This window comes from Medicago sativa, chromosome 8 (assembly GCF_051527215.1).
Source record: "Medicago sativa cultivar Bolivia chromosome 8, Bolivia_mono, whole genome shotgun sequence".
Taxonomy (NCBI): Eukaryota; Viridiplantae; Streptophyta; class Magnoliopsida; order Fabales; family Fabaceae; genus Medicago; species Medicago sativa.
This window is the reverse complement of record NC_140756.1, coordinates 76,705,231-76,727,076: the sequence shown is the minus strand read 5'-3', so window position 1 is coordinate 76,727,076 and position 21,846 is coordinate 76,705,231. Positions and strand designations below refer to the sequence as shown.

Below are 21,846 nucleotides of genomic sequence, written 5' to 3'. Positions count from 1 at the left end.
TGAGCAATCCAACCCGTGATGATTACCTTCACGATTACTATTATCTTTTTGATAATAAGAATAATAATACATAATAAAAGAGAGTGAAGATCTGTTTTAGCCTGTAAAAAAACTGGGCTATCCAATTTAATCCCAAACACAAAAACTTTATTCAATTATAAAAAGTAATTGGAATTTTTGTCAAAACAAAAACAAAAAATGAACAGTTAAGTCTTTGAAGTTGTGAAAATATAATTATGATTAGTTGTTGTTGTTGAGTAACTAATGAAATCATAATTATATTTTAAATAATTAATGTTACATTAATAATGAATAGTTTTCGGTCGAAACTGTTTGACAAAATAGAAAGCTTCCAATCGAAATGGAATTTTTTTTTTTAACATCATTAATGTAATATTATTTAAGCTATCAATATTTAAGATTCAAATTATAGAATAACAAAAAGCCAATACAATTATTGGCAAACAAATTTACTAAATCATATAGAAACTTTAGACAGGGACACATACCATCTACCCTAAATTTTTGCTAGCAAAAAACAAAATCATATAAAAAAATTGATTTCGCATGAGAGAAATCAATTTCAACAATGTTAACTAATTTTATATTCACTTTTTAAAATAATATTAATATTTCAAACTTATTTTAAAGAAAATTATAATTTTGAGATATTATTACTTGACAAAAAATTGAAAAATTATTAAAATTATATAAAATAATATATTTTTAAAGGAATGCGACTAATTATGCTAAACTTTTTTACACTTATTTAACATCTTATTTTATCTTTATATCTGTCTTTTTGTAAATCACCAACTTATCAATATCTATCACTTCACTCTTTATTTCTTTCTCTCTTTAGTGGTTGGTTGAGGTTTGGGTGTCCAATAATCATTTTCGTTTAATATATTGTGCAAGTGTAAAGCAAAAAGGAAAAATAATCAAGAGAAAAAGAAGGTAAAAATAAATGAAAATTCTACTTCTTGATCCACAAATTGAAAATTGAACCCACCAACATAGTCAAATTTACAACATACATTTCTATGTAAGAAAATAAAAAAGTGGCTCGTAAATAGGCTGCTTGTTGTGTGTTTTAAATTAGTTTTGAGGCAACAACCCATCGATTTAAAATTAAAATTACATGCAGTTTAGATCGTTTTGTGTAGATTTTGTGTGATTTTCTGTTTTTTTTTTATCACATGTGTGGTTTTATTCTAGATTGGTTTGGATTTGAGTACCCCATAACTCGTCATTAGTGACACAATCTGTGGAATTTGAGTACCCATAGCTCGGTTTGGACTTGAGTACCCATAGCTCGTCATTAAAAGAATGAAATTTCACTAAGAGAAACAATTCGAGAATGAACACACTCATCATGATCAAGTTTAATTCAAATCATTTTTTATTAACCTTTTTTTTCTTTTATAATATTGTTGCACATGAAGCATTTCCATCACATCTTAAAAAATAAAATGTAACAAATGATAAAATCAAACTGATACCATCAAATTACACAAATCAAACTCAATGTTTGAAAATTTATGTTTATTGATCAATCAAAAAGATATAAATAAATATAGATATATTATTTATAATTAAAAATTAACTATAATAATAAAAAAAATATTACGAATGCATAAAAATGCATTTGTCATCATCGTGTCTAGCTAGTGAGAATGGAAGCTTGAAGTTTGATACATCAAGAACAAACCAAAGGTGAACAATACAAACCACACTCTATAATTCTGTCAATGAATTAATCTCGTAAATTAAACCAATTTTTGGTTTTGGAGCCTTTGAAAAAAATGAGAAAAAAAATGAAAATTGTTGAAACACAAAAAAAATAGAAAATTTTGAGAGAACTTTGAATGCTTTGACTGAATGTCAAAGAAGTGGTGTGAGGTATGGTTAAATGGGAACCGATATTTATAGAAAAACAATTCAAGCAAATCACCACTATTAATGTAAAGATTAAAAAATTAAGTATAATTTTTAATTTATTACTTCTTGTGCAAAATAAATATAAATATAAAAATGCGTAAGTAATGACAACATTTTAAGAAAGTATATGAGTAAATTAAAAGTAATTAGGTTCATTTTAATATCCTTCAAAAAAAGTTCATTCTTATCACTTCCTTTGGAATTTTTTTTTATTTTTATCACAATTGTTTTAACTTTTTTTTCGATGAATAATATGTGACTTTTTTTTAAGCACTAAACATTTTTTTTAACAAATTGAAGCACTAAATAATATGAAATTAATTAGCGCCTTTTATGGTTCATGATTCCTTCACCGGGTTGATCTCAGAGATGTTATCAGACAATCTCAGAGCCATTGCAACACTTCCTTTTGTTAATACCAACAACAATATGTGAAAAAGAAAGAAAATGACATATAAAATGATCAAATGAAACATGGACTTTTTATAGGCGGTAACTAATAAATTAATTATTATGTTTTTTTTTTTGATAAGGCAAGAGCAAAATGACATAAAAAAAGAGCAGTTTCCAACTAAGTTGGTACTCTAATCTTTTGTCAAGTGCTCATAAATATTATTAAAAAAAAAAGGAAAAATTACAAAAGAACTGGGGGGACATAAACCTAACCCAGCAAAACAACACGAGAGTGTAGGTCGACCCCAAGAGGGTGATACAAAAATTAAAGCAACACTCAAGTGTATCAGCCTCTACTTAATCCTAAAACTAAATAAAGGTCTTCAATGCGGTGATTGAACCCTCAGTCAACACTGAGGCAGTTCATGTACCTCCACTCCCTGCCTCTACTTAATCCTAAAACTAAATAAAGGTCTTCAATGCGGTGATTGAACCCTCAGTCAACACTGAGGCAGTTCATGTACCTTCACTCCCTGCAATAAAGGCAGCAAGCTAAACGACCCTTTCGAGTCCCACAGTCCAAACCAAACAAAGTGAATGGCGCGAATCTTAAGCTGGTGTATGAATCGTTTGCCAACACATAAACCAATCAAGATCCATCAACTCCCCAGCCATTTACTATCACAAGAGACAGAAAATTCTTGACGCCATTTCTCGCCATACAGTCAAATTCAATCTCACGACTAAACCGATTTTGAAGACGACAGTGAGTGAAATTGTCCGCCAACACGGAATTAACCAACTTCACGAACCCATCATACTACAACCTCATACTACTAACAAAAAAAAAAGTTACTATTTTCACTCATTTGACCAACTTAATTATGCCTCGAGTGAGGCAATACCATGATGGTGTACAAAATAACGGAAATAAAATAAAAAATAAGTTACTATATTGATCATTTGTTGACCAAATTAATTATGACTTGATTACCGCAATACCATGATGGTGTACAAAAAACGGAAATAAAAATAAAAATATGATAAAAACAAAAAACATTTTTTGGTTACAAAAAAAAAACATTAGAGTCCAAAGAGTGTAATTGCTAAAAAATAAAATGGCACCACTAATTGCTATTTTTTTCTGATTCAAAATAGTGTATCCGTTGATGATATTTATCTCTTCTTCTCCTAGAAAAATTAGAAAATTATTTCTTTTAAGATAGGTAGGATATTAAAATATGGTTGAAAATTTAGTAGAAAAAGAAACTAATTTATTTGTCAGTTTGGTTTACAACTTAAAAATAATTTTTCCTATATACGTACGATATTATTTTCGGAGATTAAAACAATTCACAAAGATAATACAATAATTAAGTTATTTCCGAGTAATTATAAAAAACATCAGCTAACTAATATGTAAAATTTTAGAGTCAAAATTAGAGTGGAAAAGAAATAAAAACTTTACTTTGGTCTGATCACATGTAAAGGTGGTTTTTTCTTTTTGTTCTAATCTTTATAATAATTCAGTTTACGGTGATAAAGCAATAAAGTTCGATTTAAACGTACATAATACATATAGTTATATAGTTATTTCATTTTAAATAAATGGAATGAATGTAATATAACCAAAATGTAATTAAGGCAACTTTCTTGATCAAAGGTAAAATGCATTGCAACAATTTATGTGTGAGAAGCATTAAATGCTAGAAGAAACATGAGACGCCACGTGTACTATTGCCCATAGAAGTAAGCTTTTGTATCTTTATATAATACAAAAGCATACATCTATAAGCGATAGTACACGTGGCATCTTCCTACTCTTCATCTCATTTAATGCTTTTCTATCAACCAATCAAAATGGATATTGAATCATTTATTTTTTATTAGCCAATCAAAATGGATCAATGACTCATTTATTTTTGATGAGCCAATCAAAATTGATTATGACATGATTTTTTTTCCTATATATGGAGACAATTTGGTTTTCATTATTTTCATCTACATCTTCCTCCCATAAAAAATCATTGTTTTCAACCCCATTCTCTTTTCTTTTATTTGTTTATTTCTTATTTTTTGTTTTTTGTTTAACATTTATTATTTGTATGTTACTTTTTATTGTGATTTCTTATGTTGCTATTTTCTATTCATATTCTCTTTTAATTTTTTTTTTGGCGTTTGTTTCTATGTTCTTTGTTATTGACCGAATCTCTATTCATGTTTCTATTTTCTTTTGTATATACAAAAAAAAATGTTTTTATGGCTCCTTTGATTTATTTAAAACATACAACAACAAAACTAATATTTTATAATTAAAAAAAAGATATTTGAGTGGACAAAGTTAATTAATTGACGAGCGTATAAATAAAAAACAAAAACAAGACCTTGCGTTAGTGTATAGTGTTTTTATTTTTTTTAGTTTTATATCCTTCATCCTTATGAAATATTTAAATGAATTCATACAATTTAAATGAATTCATACAATTATTAAAAATAATATCCTTTTTTTTATTTTGGTGGTGGCCGGGGTTCAAACCCCAAACCTTGCATATTTTATGTATTGTCCTACCAACTGAGCTAAGCTCACGTGGACTAAAAATAATATTCTAATTAAAGATTATTAAATTATTATATTTTTTTGAAAAAAATATTAATGTTTTATTCAACGCCATCTTTGTATTCATTTTTTTTTACGGAGCATTCATTCTATTGTTAAAACTTATAATCACAAATTGTTTAAAATCGACTCCATATTTAATTCTTTCCACAATATTCGTTCCATCCTTGACTTCTACGGAAAAACAATTCTTTCAAAACACTTCTACAAACTTGAAAAATTAAAATTGATTAATTTTAAAATTGTAATCATAGTAATTTAAAAAAATAAATATGAAAATCATGTATTTTGGCTCAAGTTGTTTACGAACTCCATCAAATAATTTTTTTTGGAACCCGAATTTTAGTTACTTCGCGGTTGAACTCTTCTCTTAGGAACAATAGGGTTAACAAAAAAAAATATTAAGACACATAAATACCCATTATTATTATTTTAGGGAATAAATGTTCATTATCATTTTTCCTAAAAATAATCATAAAATATACAACAATGTAATTTCCACTAAACGGTCTTTATTACTTTTCTAAAAATAATGAAATTGAATATGTCATCATATTTTTACACCTATTCCTTTTAAAAAAAATGATATTGCATAGGTTTGTACTACATACAAATCTGCTTCTATTTAATGGTGTTTTTTTTTGCTCATGCTACTAACAAAGTTCGATTTTGTTATACGATAAAGGATCAAGTTGCACTAACTTACATAAGCTAATAGATCAATTTGACTTATTAAAATTAAGGGACCAAACTGAGATTTTAAAATAAGTTTATGGGCTAAATTGACCAATTTTAAAGTTATGGGACTACATTGAACCTTTTTTTTTGGGAAGGGACTACATTGAACTTTAAAATTAGTTACAAGGTCAAAGTAACATTTAAGCCAAAGAAAAAAAATTAACAAGATGGAAAAAACATATAATTATAGAAATAGTAATAACAACAACATTTAAAAGGAGAATTGAATGATATTATTAGTATTAATATTTGTTGTCATGTTTTTTTTTTAAATATGGTAACATGTCTTTAATTTTTTTTATAAGTTAATACTAAATTACTAATAGTATCATTACAAAGGAAGGTAGACTCAATTGGTAAAGAATTGACTTAACTGTAAGGTAATTGATTTAACTTACGGTGCCTGCGCGAGAACTTCTTTAGTGAATGATTTACAAGTACCTCTCTAAATGCTCTTTGAGCCATGAGATTTGTTCTGACCCTGATTGGCTTCCGAAGCCTAACTCATCTAAGTATTTTATCATTTTTTTTAAATTGTAAATTTAAAAAAAATGAAAAATCTCAACTTTTTGATTCAAAATGAAAGCCTAAATTTTAGCATATTCTAAAAGAAAAAAGATTAATCGAAAACATTTTTTAGGAAAGATTATTCAATAAAATGGAAAAATCATATAATTATGGAAATAATAATAACAAAGTTTTGAAGAAGAATCGGATGTTACCCAAAATTAAATTTGAGCAATAACCGATGATTTTTGAAATTCCAATTTTACTAATTTTCTACAAAGTCTGTATTTCAAATTTTTTTTAAAGTATGTCGTGTCCTTTTAATAGCATAATGCATGTAAATGTCTTTTAATAACAATTTTTTAATGCATTTATGTCTAATTTTATAAATAAAAATGTACATGGGATAACTCTTTAATGATCATTGCACTAACGATTTTTGAGGTATAATATTTAACGAAGTTAATAAAATAAAGAGTAAATTACACCCCCTTTAAAGATGCTTGAATTACACTCCCCTCCCCTCTTATGTTAAAATATACACTCCCCTCCCTTGAAAAGTAAAATTTATACTCCCCTCCCTTATATGATGCTTAAATTACAACCCCCTCCCTTAATAATTAAATATGCACTACACTTTAATCTATTTTAATATAAATAAATATTTTTAAGATATATATTAATTTTGAACAACCATTTAAGAAAAATTAATTCATTTCTTTATAATTTAAATGTCAATGATAATAAAATTTAAATATTTTACTATTGATTTTATAATAACTTTTAAATGACCATGATTTATTGTATTTAGTAATTTTTCACATATTTTAATTTTATTTTGGGTTGTATCATATTTTATAATAGGGTTTAAAACTACATGTTCATGAAATTGTGAATAAAAAATAGCGAAAAATATGTATTCAATTTTTTATTATATTAAAATAGACACGCAATACTATTTTTTTCGAAGTGTGTTAGATTATTATTTTTTTTGCTAGATTATTAGAAATAAAAAAAATATTGAGGATTTGTCAAAAAAAAAAATATTGAGGGAGTAAAGTGTAGATTTTAACATAAGAGGGGAGGAGAATGTAATTCAAGCTTCTCTTGGGGAAAGGGAGTGAAATTTTTTCTAATATGTTTTGAATAAGAGGGGAGGGGAGTGTATATTTTAACATAAGAGGGGAGGGGGAGTGTAGTTCAAGCATCTTTGAGGGGAGGGGAGTGTAATTTACTCTAAAATAAAAAACAAAAATCACAATGAATTTATTTTTAATAAAAAAAATATGTCGACGAATGTTAATTATGAAACATGATTTCATCTATCTCCGATGATACTAGCAGTGTTCAAAATTCGGAACCTCTAAATCTAAAGTTTGTCTTTTTACTACTAGACTAAACCTTGAGAGTTGGAAAATCACAGTTAACTAGACTAAATTCTGAGAGTTTATCATTATGCCGGGATTTCCGGTGGAGCATACATTGGATTGGGTAATCATGTTAGGCCAATATCAATCACGCAAGTTAATTTGACACTACATCTTCACGCAGAACCTTAAAGCCCTAGACATATGGGTCATCTCATTTATATGTTGATCAAATTATACTCTTTCTTCCAATATGTAGAACGCTAAGTCACACTTCATACATTAACGTATTTTAATCAAGTGTGTGATTTTATGCATTCATAATTATGTGACGTAGTCATAAAAAGTAAAATAGATACACAAACATGTTCAAAAATGTGGGTTAGTGGTGATTTCATGGATGTAGGTTTATGTTCCTTTCATTCATGAGAAGGGATAAATGAAATTAGAAGCAAAATGAATACGAAAAAGGACATTGAATATGAGAGAAGTGATAAGAGAAAAAGATATGTAATGTGTTTTCTGTCATGATTTGGAACCTCTAAATCCAAAGTTTGTCTTTTTACCACTAGATTGAGTCGGAAAATCACAATGAAATAGAAAATGCATTTTTAATTCAAATTAATCATGATAAATAGCATATTCATTATACATGAACCATCTCTCATCTTGGTTTTTTACTGAAAAAATTTATTGGTTTAATTGTTCTTGATTATTGGAATTACACGATTAAACACATTTTTCAAAAGTTGTTGGAAATTTTATGAGTTTCTTGAAAGGGTTGAGAATTTCTCAATAATTTAATTTACCAAAACATTAGACTCAATTAATAACACACCACATCTTTTATCATAATGTTAGGCCTTCCAATAGAACCTAAATTAGGTTGGATAATCGTGTTCTGCCAATAGCAACCAAACAAGTTAGATTGACACTACGTCTTCGCAAAAAACCTTAAGGCACTAGGTAAATGGGTCATCTCATTTCTATCTTGATCAAAATCTACTCTTTCATCCAATATGTAGAATGTTAACTCACACTTGAAAATGTTACCATATTTTAACCAACTGTGATTACATGTGTTCTTAATTATGTGACATAGTCATGGAAAGTAAAATAAAGACACAACATGTTAAAAAATTTGGGTTGATGATAATTTCGTGGATGTATGTTTATGTTCCTTTCTTTCACGAGAAGAGATAAAGAAAATTAGAAGAAACAAAATGAATACAAAAAAGGACATTGGATATGAGAGAAATGATAAGAGAAATAAATATGCAGTGTGTTTTGTCCATAAGAGAATAGTGAATAATACGAGTTGTCGTTAATTTTATAGATTTGTTGAAGGAATTGGGAAATCTTGAGTAATTATTTTACCAACAAATTAGATTAATTAAAAAACTCAATATCATTTTAAAATGTTTAATAAGCATGTATTTTGTAAACTCAACATAACACATCTGCATTTTTTCATTGTTACATCCCACCAAATACCAAAATTAAAGGAATTTAAAATAATAAAGGTTGAATAAAAATATAGAATGAAAATGAATTTTAACATAAGAGAAATGATAAGGGAAAAAAATAAGGAGGGTGTGCTTTGTCTGTGAGAGTATACATAATATATTGAGTTGTTGGGGGACTACCGGGGATCCAAAAACTAAAAAAAAAATTCATCATAATTTTGGAACTACCGGGGAATTCTACGCTGGGTATGATTCCCACAGTAGGCTAGAAACCACACGAGCGAGATTGATACCACATCCTTACAAAAAATCTTATATCATCAAGTATATGAGTCTTTTTACTGATACCTTCTTCGAAATCTACTATTCCATCCGATATAGAACTTTAAGGAATTAGCTAGGTATATGGGTATATCATTTAAATGTTCTTTAAAATTTACTCTTGCGTTCATGCAGTACTTTAATTCACATTTGACTCATTAACATATCTTCCTCAAGTATGAGACTCTTTGTATCTGTGATCTACAACCTTGAATCACTCCCGCTTTCCCCACAAAGTTGAATCGAATAGAGATGAACCAAACAAATAAGAACGATACCACATTTTCACCCAATATTTTAAGGCACTAAGTGTGGATTTTTTCACTTATATGTTGTTCAACCTTCAATCTTCTACTCAATGTTAGATTATAACTTACATTTGATACATCACAACATTATCTCCCTCAAATATGAAGAAATTCTAGCCCGTGCTTGGCACGGGTATCCATACTAGTTATATAAAGATAAAGATATTTAGTATATAATTTCAAGTAGCAATGAAACAAACAAATTAAATAATAAACTTTTCCTTTTTTTTTCCTCTAAAAATAAAATAGACCAAAATATTGCCATCAACGTTCCTCATAAAATGAAGGCCTATAATTATGGGAAAATCTCATTTAAAGAAATAATCTCATTAAAAGAATACACCGTGCTTTTTTAGATAGACGAAATGACAATAGCCATTAGAAACTCAAACACGTATTTGGAGGAGTCAGAGTTTAAACCTTGATCACATTATTCCCTAACAATTTCAACATTTTTGCTAGTTAAGTTAAGACTTGTGGACTATACGGTGGTTTTTTTATTTGACAAAAGAAATAGATTTTTTTGTCAAAAAAAAAGAACATTTTTTCTTGATGTAAAATAAAAAAGAACATATTCATATATGATACATACATCCTTGATCAATTAATGATCTTTTGAAAATAAACATGCCATGTGTACTTTAAATTTTTTGCAAGGAAAATGTTTATTAGATAAAGATATCAATTTTGATTATATTTACAAATGAACTATAAATTAACTTAATGCGTGCAAAGAAATCCAATGTTAAAGCAATTCAAATGTAGATATGAAATTGTTTATTTCATTTTATATAGGTATTCAATGGCAGAGATGTCATTGACATTAAGTTTATTTGAGGGGAATTGGATTCGGTTTTCTTAAGTAAGGTTTGAACCTAGTGAATGAAAAAAAAACAATGAAGGCTTCACTAAATGTAGTTCACACCAATAATATGATTAAAATTGAAAGATACCTTAAAAGCATATACAAAGGAACTCCCCCACTTAGATCTCTACATATGTCTCACACTAATAACATTTCTTTTTCCCTTCTTTCATTCACTTAATAATGTATTTCTCAATAATAACTAATGATATGACTATTCCTATCTATAATCTTGTATCATATTCTCACAAAAATAACATTCCTTCTTTCCTTCTTTTCTAAGATGCTTCAAGGAGTATATTTGGTTTATCACTTGTATCCAACATTCCTACAAAAAAAAAATAATCACTAAATTTAATCAATGAATGCAACAAAATGACAAAAACCACAATTTATTAAGAAATTATGAACCAACAACATCTAGTGCATCATTTTGATGTGATTCAAAAATAATTAAAGGAACACTTGAGGGAGATGATTTTTTTATAATAAAGTTAAAAAAAACGTAAGTCAAAATGAAATAAAGGATAAGGGTTGGAATGCAAATGCAAGAGAGATACTCATAGTGCAAAACATGTGTAGTTCCGGCTTAAATCAATGGAACAATAACCAAATAAAATAAGAGAATTGAAAGAAATAAAACGACAATGAAACAAAGAGAGAAAAAAAAAATAGAATTTTAGAGAAAACTTCCAATAATATGAATTATGGATCGAAAGTGTGTTGTGAAAAGTGTGAGAACTAAAACCAATATTTATAGTAAAAAACATCAAAATTAAAATAATCATTCCCTTGATTCATCATGATAAAGTGAAAAATAATATCGTACTTTAATGTTCATCAATTCATACATATGAAATTAGAAACAAAATTACCAAATTTCAAACCCATGATTTTCTCTTATTGATACTATTTATTTGACATTTACACACTTTTTTTTAGAGGGACATCTACACATCTTATTTTTTTTTTATCAAACATAGATATGTATTTTTTTTTGGTCAGGTAGCCTAGTGGCTAGAATTCACCTTATAAGGTGAATAAGTGGGGTGTCCGGGGTTCGAACCCCGATCCCTGTATATAATAATGCACTGTCCTACCAACTATGTATTTTTTTTATTTAAATCCAAACGTGTAACAAAAATAAATAGGCTAATTGTATAAATAAAATATTATTGGAAGCAATGTGAAAATAAAAAATATGACAAAATAACATCAAATTGTTGCAATATGATTGGTTTAAAAAAAGACATTGACACATGTCAATGTATTATTGGAGGAATATTTACAAATGACATGAATTAATTTTAATAATTTTTTAATTATTTCCGTCAATTCATGACTACAACTCGGTTATGGAAATTCCCTCAAAAAAAAAAAACTCGGTTATGGAAATATCATTATAGGCTTAGGATTTTCTCACCAGTTAAGGCTAATTACACGTGAATCAAGTATACCATTGAATTCTAACTTTTTTCCTTAAAAAAATACCATTGAATTCTAACTTTTTTCCTTAAAAAAAAAACAATGAATTGTGCTTATTTTTTTTGTTTTTTTCTATCTATGAATCCTTACAATTCGGTTATGGAAATACAATTTGAGGCATAGAATTTCCACCGCAATTAAGGCAAATAAAACATATCAATGAATTCCAAATAAATTTTTGTTTTTTTTTTCAATGCATCCTTAGTAGTTAAGGCAAATAAACATCCCTTAATTTTTTTTTATTGTGACTATCAAATATCGTGGCGTCAAATTATAAGCTCGAACACTAAAAATTTTAAACAATGAAGCAACAATTTTATTTTATAAATACTAAAATTTTCCAATAACAAAACAGCAATTTTTAAAGTCGATTATAATTGTCAATAGAATTTTTAATTGATTAGTCACAATAAGGACACATTGTTTACTAAAAAAAAAAAAATCAAGAAACTCATTACCCTTTGGTTGCCGAAATTTTTGGTTAGCTCATCAGAGTAATTTAATATGTAAATTTTCGGTTGCAATCCTGATACATTAAATACTCTTCCAAATTTTAGCACATAACATTTTGGTGTGTATATGAAAGAAAATATTAAATACACCTTTCAATATAAAGTTGTCACGTGTACTATCAAAATAAAATAGGGGAAATGTTTATAATAAAGATAGAGATAGAGATTGTCTCACAATTCACAATATTATTATTATTATTAAAGTAAAACAATATTCATATTTTTAGCACAGGGATAAATATCAGCGTGGGTTAACCTTTTATTTTCAACGATATTTTTAATATTTTTTATTTATTCTGCACGTATTTTCATGTTATAATTGAAATATCATATTATATAAATCAATCTCGTTAAAATTTCATTCCTTAATACCAACTATAAAATATATGATAACTTTTTTTTTTTTGGTCAGGTAGCCTAGTGGCTAGAATTCACCTTATTTTTTTTTTTGGTCAGGTAGCCTAGTGGCTAGAATTCACCTTATATTTTTTGTTTTGGTCAGGTAGCCTAGTGGCTAGAATTCACCTTATAAGGTGAATAAGTGGAGTGTCCGGGGTTCGAACCCCGGCCCCTGCATATAATAATGCATTGTCCTATCAACTGAGCTATGATAACTAAACACTACATTACACGATTATACAAATAATATAATAATACAATATCATTGGTCTTAAAAAAAAAACATTGAATTGTATCATTTCCATAAAAAAAATAACATATAATAACACAATATAATTGATCTTCCAAAAAAAAACATTGAATTATAACATTTCCATAAATAAAACATTAGAATAGAAGAAGATTAGAGCGCCACATGTCGCTAGTTGAATGAAACTTTAAAACCTTTAAAAATGGTGACACTTGTCAAGAAAAGAAGAGAAGAGGCTTTGGAATAGGTGGTAAATTTATATTATATAGATGTCAAAATATGACAATTAAAAAGGAACGGATGTAGTATTTTGCATAAAAATACAATAGGATTTCCTATAGTTGTTTTTTTTTCCCTACATTCACACAATAAAGATATTGTTAGGCGTCTGATCTTGATACACGGTTCAGAAAAAACATATTTAATTTTTAGTGTTTAATTCTAAAATACGAAACTCAAATCAGAGTCGTCCAATCTTGATCAAATAGTTATGGACGCATAACTACATGACTGTATGATTTTGTCGAGTGCATCAAATCGTGATCCATGCATACCTTGTATTACCTCTGTCCCTTTTGAAAAAATAACGGAGATTAAAAAAATTAAAAGTGGTAATAAATCTGTTCGTAATTGTTATTGTTTTTACAATTATATTTTAAGCGAGAGTTAATGTATGTTTTCAACATAGTATCTAACGTTGATCGAAGAAAAAAATATAAAATAAATAGGAGTGTTTTGGTAAAGAATTAATTAATGTATTTGAATATACTACCCGTTTGGATTGAGCTTATTTTGAGCTTATGAAAAATAGCTTATGTAAATAAATAATATTTTAATTTAAAAAATCGTATCTTTATAAACTGTTTTTTCATAAACTACCTTAAAAACTTATAAATAATACATAAAAACTTAATTATTTGAATAAGCCATTTTTTATAAGCTCTAAAATAAGCTAATCCAAACGAGACAATATCTGATAAAAAGAGACAAGTTTTTATTCAAAATGGTTTTATATTTATGAACAGAGGCAATATAAAGAATCAAATACTTACGGATTAAGGAAAATAAATAAATATTTCTTGTTGAATGGATAATATCTATATGCGGGTCCTACAACTAAACTTTGCGAAGAAGTAATATAAATAAATAAAGAAAAAAAAATAAAAAAAAAAAAAAAATTTCTTGTTCCTAAAGGCAAAGAGAGCAGTATATATCTCACTCTCCGCTTCATTTAGCGTTAATAGCGGCTCACCGGTACGCTAAAGCTTCTTCTTTTATAACTCTCTCAATTTCTCATTCGAACAGCAAATTTTCATTCTGTTAGGGTTAGGGTTTCATCGCTCTTTCTCTCTCGCTTAATCGCTACGCTTTTTCTTTCAATCCTTCTTCGCTTTCCTTCTTCGTAGCTATGGATTCTTCTCTCGTTATCAAGGTACCGATCGATCTCAATTTTCCCCTTCTTTTTCCAATTTATGTTTCATTATTTTGGTTTTTCTTTTTTATGATGTTATTTTTGTTGTTTCATGCACTGGTTGTGGTTAATTAGGTTTTGCATGTGGAAATGAAATTAATCGTTATGATTTTGTGACGGTTTTGATTTTGTATCTGATAGTGATTATATTGTTTTCAATATTGGTCGAATTTTTTATTATTATTGATTTGAATGAGAATTTATGTTAATCGCTTAAAAATTTTGCCCTTAGTTTTATTGTTTTGATAATCAGAACAAGGATAGAACTGAAATTGTTGAATTGCTAGTGAGGCATGCTGGGTTTTCATGAATTATAATTTTTTTGCACTAGAACGTGGGTTTATCAAAGTAATTTTACTCCTAACATGATAATCGGATTTATTGGTTTCTGTTTTCATGCACACTCCTAATTGAAGGTTTTGGTTAGGAGTACCTTATCCCATGATTGAGAATATGGATAGTTTTTATATTTTTTATTATTACGGTTCAATATTAGTTTATTAGGGGTATATGTTGGATTGAAGACAAGGATCCAGTAGGTTTTATTGGTGTGATATGTGATCAGTTTCTAGATGTCTATCCACATTTCATTGGAATTTATTTTGCAAGTTACTAATAAGTGATATTACGTTGTTTTCTTACATCTTTACATATAAAATGGCCGGACTTCATATCATGTCATTTATTATTGCTTTACAGGCGAAATATGGAGATGCCCTCAGGCGCTTCAATGTTCGTGTGGATGAGAATAATCGATTGGATCTTAACATGGCTGGGTTGAGGGCTAAGATATGTTCTATTTACAATTTCCCTGCTGATGCGAATCTAACTTTGAGATATGTTGATGAGGATGGCGACTTGGTGAATCTTGTGGATGATGAAGATTTGCATGATGTGATGAGACAGCAATTAAAATTCTTGAAAATTGATGTCCAGATGATCAATCATTCTGGTGCTAAATCTGATGCTGGTGGCTCTAGTGGAGGTGCTAGTGGAAGTGCCACCCCTTTGACATATCCTCCTGTCTCAGACCCTTTCCTAAACTTTGTTAAAGCTGATGCTTTGCAAGCTCTGCCGGAGCCAATACGCGAGGCTCTTTATTCGTCATTTGCAAAGGCTGCATCTTCAAATCCAGTGCTAGCAAATATTGCTGATTCAATTTCCAAAATTGGACTGTCTATTCTAAACCCTCAAGGCCAATCTCACGTTGCTGGTGGTACAAGCTCAAAAAACGGCGTTCCCAGTGAATCTGTCACTCCTAAAGCAAAAGGTCCGCAGTCTCCATGTGTGGATTCTGCTCCCAATGCCAGTGACTATGCTAGATCTAGTGGAACTGCCATCCCCTTAAGATCTCCTGGGAATGTTGTTAAAACTAATGTTTCAAATTCTGTGCTACAGGAGGCTCTTTCTAATTTGTCACTTTCAAAACCTGCATCTTCGAGACAAGTTCCCTCTAATTCCACTGATTCAATTTCCCAAACTGGACAATCTACTGTGAAATCCCCTTACTGGGGGCCTCCTGTTGCAATTGGTACAAGCTCAAAAAACGATGCCAGTCGACAGGTTGAGTCTAAAATTGCGGGAGTTTCCCCGGTTGATCTCAATGTTCCTCCATGCAATCCCTACTCATCCACTAACGTAAATAGAGTACCACCTTCATCAGCAGTCCCTGTTAGTGATGACAAGGGTAAATCGTCTATTGATGACAAGGGTAATTTTGTCTTTCCTAATAACAATGCAACCAAGAACCCTACTTTAGGTTTCAGTGCTCCTATTGACTGTCCATTTTCTGGGACACATACTCTTCATTCAATGCCACCTCCTCTAGGAAACTTTCGCATTTCTCCATTTAAAAGGAGCCACGCTCACTCTGATGCATTGAATGGCATGTTTCACAAGGGGGTCCGTTGTGATGGTTGTGGAGTGTATCCAATAACCGGACCTCGTTTCAAATCCAAAGTGTGAGTACACTTCTTTTAATTTTGATATTTTAAAATGCTGCTTTTAGGGTGTTTCATTCATTTTGTTGTCCATTATGCAGAAAAGAAAACTATGATCTATGCATCATTTGCTTCAATGAAATGGGTAATCAGATTGATTATATCAGAATGGACCGTCCTGCATCTTTTCGTTCCCCAAGATGTTCATATCTGAATACCAAAGAATTTGTAAGCTCGTTTGAACTCAATTCTATCTTCTTTTCTTCTTTTATGACTTTACACATATTTATACCTTCTCTCTTTTATGGTGCAGAGACATCCAAAGATACCACCACCTATTTTTAAAACAGGACCTCTTTCGAAGCATGCAAAGTCTAAGCTAGATAGTCGGTTCATTTTGGATGTTAATGTCATAGACGGAACAATGATGGCTCCATCTACTGCATTCACAAAGATCTGGCGGATGCGCAACAATGGCACTTCAGTGTGGCCCAAGGGAACTCAACTTGTTTGGATTGGAGGAGACAAACTAAGTGACTCCCTCTCTGTTGACTTAGAGGTTTGCTACTCATGTTTGTCGTTCTATCATTTCTTCAATTTAATTAGCCTTTCCCTAGGTTTGTTTTACCTGTTGATCTTCTGAATACCCTATCTGATATTTTGTTTGAATATCCCAGGTTCCTGAGGACGGTGTACCTGTAGAGAAAGAGCTTGACGTTGCAGTTGATTTTAGAGCGCCCCAGTTACCTGGTAGATACATATCATACTGGAGGATGGCATCTCTCTCTGGACATAAATTTGGCCAACGTGTTTGGGTCCTTATACAGGTAGGATGACAGTTTTGATGATGTTTTGTTTTTCCTGTATAAATTTTTGACTCAAAACACATTTTTCTTCCTAATGGTTTAATAATATTCTTTCCCTCTTCCACTATCATACTTGAAGGTCGATGCATCTCTCAAGGACTCATTTTATGATAGCTCGCAAGGTCTGAACTTGAATATTCCCCTTGGTGTTGGTAGCTCTGAATGGCCTCGGATTATAGATATCAATGTTCAACCTATTGAGGATGATGTTTTTCATCAACCCCAAAATCCCAATGCTCCACCTGAACCTGTGAATCAAATGGTTGATAAGGAACAGAGGCAGGAATTGGGAAATGAATTTCCTACAAATGAAGCTACCTTTGTCGGCCCTGCCGCCTCAGCCCCTGCAATTTCAGTGTCACCTTCGTCTATTTCTTACCCCATTATTGATTTCTCTGGCACAGCCCCAGCTGCTCCCTCTTTCTCTGGCGCAGCCCCGGCTGCTCCCTCTTTCTCTGGCACAGCCCCGGCTGCTCCCTCTTTCTCTGGCACATCCCCGGCTGCTCCCTCTTTCTCTGGCACATCCCCGGCTGGTCCCTCTTTCTCTGGCGCAGCCCCAGCCATTCCGCAAACTTCAACTCTGGATGCACTTTCATCATCTCTAAGCACAGATAATGATCTTGTGGAAGAGGCTCTCCTTAAAGAGCTTGAGGCTATGGGTTTCAAGCAGGTTGATTTAAACAAAGAGGTTCTGAGAATGACAGATTACAATCTGGAGCAGTCAATTGATGAACTCTGCGGTGTTCTTGATTGGGATCCTCTCCTTGAAGAGCTACACGAGATGGTAAATTGTTCTTTTGACTGCTTTTTCATTTAGTTTTTTTTTTCATTTGGTTTAATTTTTTAACAGCTAAAATAATTAATTAAGTAAATCAAAAGGACTCAATACACTATAGCTCACCCAGTGCAATTTTAAACATTAAGAACTCGTTTACATCTTCTGCCACAATTAAAACATGAAGCGTATTGAATATGCCCTCTTGTAACAAAAAGTAAAATAGGAAGCATATTCTTTATACCTGTTATGATACAAATTCTTTAGAAGAACTGATCGAGTACAAAGAGACCTAATCAATAAAATTTCGTACTCTAGTCTACAACTTTAATTGCTAGTTACCTTATGAGATCAACTTTCATAAGTGCCAATAACACACTGTCACGGTATCCAATCCGTGTGCTCCATTTCATCCCTATCATCACCTACTTTGCTGCTTCATAATCCAATGAATGTGTTGCTTTTATTGTTCTTTTGGATGCTTCCAATGAATGTGTTGCTTTTATTGTTTTGTGGATGCTTTTTTGCTTAATGACTGATGGGGTATTAATGCAGGGTTTCCGTGACACAGAAACAAACAGGAGGCTACTGATGAAAAACGATGGAAGCATCAAACGTGTTGTTATGGATTTACTCAATGGAGAGTAGGTTTTAATTACATGGCAGATGTTATATATGTTTAGTTGGCAAAACGTTCTATGAGAACACTAAATAATCGCTGCTAGGCACACTACTATCTATCTAGTTTCCTTGCTTGATCTTTTTTTGTGGTGCTATGTCATTGCAATTAAACAATTTGATCGATCTTATGTTTTGTGTTTATGCAACACTCAAGACTGTTTAATTATTTATACCTATGACTTCAGACTATATTTTTCATGTGTACGTGTATATTGCTACGCCATTCTATCTTGATTTGCAACCAACCTTTTTTTCTCATGAATGCTATTAGAAATTTCCTTCGCACTTTGTGGTAGTGGTCGAGTGATCAAGATAGGCCATGTTTTTGATGCCTTTTTGGTTAGGCTCTGTTTAGAAAGCAGTCAAGCGAAGCTATACTGCTACGAGTGTTACAATATTTTCCATAGGAAACAATTTAGACAATATGATACAAGTGATAGATGTTTTTATTTTTTTATTTTTTTTAAAATGGAAAAGAAATGGTGAAAATAAAAACATTGCCCTTAAGGGTACTTTATATTTAAGGTTTTATATATAAGTTATGAAAATGAGGTGAAGTGACTCCTTTTAAGTAGTTCTAATTTGTCACAAGAATCTAGGTTTCATGGTAATTTTGATATTCAGTATTAGATACTTATCCTTGGAGATTTAACATTATGATAATGTTTGTCAAAAAAATCATTATTCTTATCGTAATTATGAATATTTTTTGAAATTTTATGATCTAAAAAAATCGTACCGAATAGATGAAATGCTTGAACTAATAGCAAAATCTCATTTAAAGTTCTATAGAAAAATCTTCGTTATAGTAAAAGATGATACACTATAAAAACTGTAACTAACGGGCCATTATTCTACATTCTTTCCACCTTTTTTTTTCTCCAAAGAAAATAGACTAATTATATATTTTTCAGCCAAAAACAAAAACAGACTAATTCTCATATGGAAAATGGTGAACAAAGGGAATGGATTTTCTATTTCTCTCCCATGTTGTCTCAATTTCACCCTTAAACGGTTAAACCCCACCTTAAAAAAAAGTTTTCACCCTTAAACCTTTTATCTCATTTTTCTATATTCTATTTCCTTTTAATTCAATAATCCAAATTTCACTGCGTTTGTCTCTTGCAGCGCAATCCCTTAAATTTTTTTCTTTTTGAAGCTGAGAAGACCTTACATTTGTATCTTTTCTGGAATAAAGAAAAACAACTCACGTACTTTGAATTGAAATCACAAACTTTTTCAACTGCGTCATATAAAGGAAGGATATCGTGTCATGTAATGGAGCCTCCTTTGCATCATATGAGAGGGCACGATATCGATGCATAATTCTTCACAAATGTCTGAAATTCTGATTTGAAAATATCTGTTTTAAATTAGTGCATCATTGTGTTGGGTTGTGTTGTGTCCGCTATCTAAACAGTAGTTAAACATTACTACAATTTCGGGGATTTGGCACTATAAGAAGATTCTCTCACGTGGCTTCAATTGTTCTATCCTCATCGGTGACATCCTTATTATCAAAGTGAAAGTTATTAGTTTAGAAATCTTAACTCAATTGGTAAAAATGTCAAAGTTGGTATGTCGGACACCATGATCAAAGTTTGTACTTTCATTCCTCCACTTATATGTAAATTTTTAATGACTATTGTTATTTCGTCTATCTACCAAAAAGTGAAAGTTATTTCGTCTATCCAATGGTTCTGATTTATGCAGTGTAATTTGACAAATTTCACATAGTTCAATCACAACCGTTTATTTTTAATCGCACGATCGATAGTAGTTACTGTTTGACGCAATAACTCCGAATAATCTATTTCCCTAATATAACAAACTAGTATAACTATTATTGATATCTAATACGTATTGAACAAAAATAAGAATTAATTAAGATGACTCTTGAGATAAAAGAAGAAAATCATGTACTATCATTTTTCAGTGGATAATTTAGGGAGATTAAATCGCCTAGAAGACATGTTATTGAACAGATTCCTAAGACTATTCTTACTCTCCCTCTTACCTTTTAGTTGAACTGATTTGGAGACACAAAAATCATCAAATGGGTTATCTAAAGCTAACCCTGTTTCAATCCTTCTTGAAACTGTTACAAGCTCATAAGGGTCCCAAAGTGAGTGTTGAAAGTCACAATAATAAGTTGAAGAGTTTGTTTCCCTAGTTGATGATGACTTGGTTAATGTTTCAAGCTTGAACCTTGAAGGCTTACCTCTGAAATTTCTTCGACGCGCGTCGAATTCACTCAAAGGCTTTACACTGCCGGAGTGATTGTACCAAGCTTGTGCAACAGCTTTCAACACTTCTAAATCTTGGTTATGGTTTTCATGATGTTGCTTCTTCTTCATAGTGACACGAGACACTGAAAATGGTGTGCTTTCATTGAGTCTTCATAGCCTCAGAAATGCCATAAGGGAAGTGATAAGGTTAGGCAGATCCAACTTTTTGTTTCTTGTTGATGGGGTTATGTTTTTTTGTTTGTTTATGTTCTCATAATTTTTGTGACTATGAGCTGCAGAAGTAATGCAAGTGGCATTGTGGCAATTTGGCTTGTTATAAAATAATTGGACATTATTTTGTGTGAATATGATGATAAATTGATAATTTAAGAAGATTATGTTTTAAGCAATTTGGTATTTGGTGGGTGGAGATTAAATGCACGTCAGTCTCAAAGCTCCAAATTGGAAGTTGCGAAATTGTGGTGGATGGGAATGACATGTTGAAAGCACTGTTTTTTTTTTTTTTAAGGAAAGAAGCACCCTTACACATACATAAAACCAACAATCGTACACTAGAATAATCTTCAAATATTAAATTTTTTAATTTGGATTGAATAAACGAGTTGATTTTCAAAGAAAAAATATATACTAATATTTTGCCAATGTATATTTTGCCTTAGCAGTTTTCCAATGCTGTGTTTGTTTTAAGGATTAAA

At 30.4% G+C, this 21,846-nt stretch overlaps 2 protein-coding genes across 2 annotated transcripts; one reads left to right on the top strand and one right to left on the bottom strand.

Moving 5' to 3' along the window:
* The first annotated feature begins 14,408 nt into the window (after positions 1-14,408).
* NBR1 (ubiquitin-associated (UBA)/TS-N domain-containing protein / octicosapeptide/Phox/Bemp1 (PB1) domain-containing protein) lies at positions 14,409-19,091 on the top strand. Its single transcript, XM_085732918.1, has 7 exons — positions 14,409-14,601; positions 15,340-16,601; positions 16,682-16,808; positions 16,894-17,139; positions 17,258-17,407; positions 17,526-18,230; positions 18,777-19,091. Exons 1-7 carry the CDS (start codon positions 14,578-14,580, stop codon positions 18,867-18,869), a joined length of 2,607 nt encoding a protein of 868 aa, XP_085589044.1. The 5' UTR covers positions 14,409-14,577; the 3' UTR covers positions 18,870-19,091.
* A 1,713-nt stretch (positions 19,092-20,804) lies between these two features.
* On the bottom strand, positions 20,805-21,400 carry LOC146901678 (uncharacterized). The gene has a single exon (XM_085732919.1). It carries the CDS (start codon positions 21,257-21,259, stop codon positions 20,828-20,830), a length of 432 nt encoding a protein of 143 aa, XP_085589045.1. The 5' UTR covers positions 21,260-21,400; the 3' UTR covers positions 20,805-20,827.
* Between the last annotated feature and the right edge of the window lie 446 nt (positions 21,401-21,846).

Excerpts from the sequence above, each read along its gene's own strand:
- NBR1 (XM_085732918.1), top strand. The coding sequence starts at position 14,578 with ATGGATTCTTCTCTCGTTATCAAG. Across the intron at positions 16,602-16,681 it reads CCTCGTTTCAAATCCAAAGT|AAAAGAAAACTATGATCTAT; the intron begins GTGAGTACACTT and ends TCCATTATGCAG. Across the intron at positions 16,809-16,893 it reads ATCTGAATACCAAAGAATTT|AGACATCCAAAGATACCACC; the intron begins GTAAGCTCGTTT and ends TTTATGGTGCAG.
- LOC146901678 (XM_085732919.1), bottom strand. The coding sequence starts at position 21,259 with ATGAAGAAGAAGCAACATCATGAAAACCATAACCAAGATTTAGAAGTG.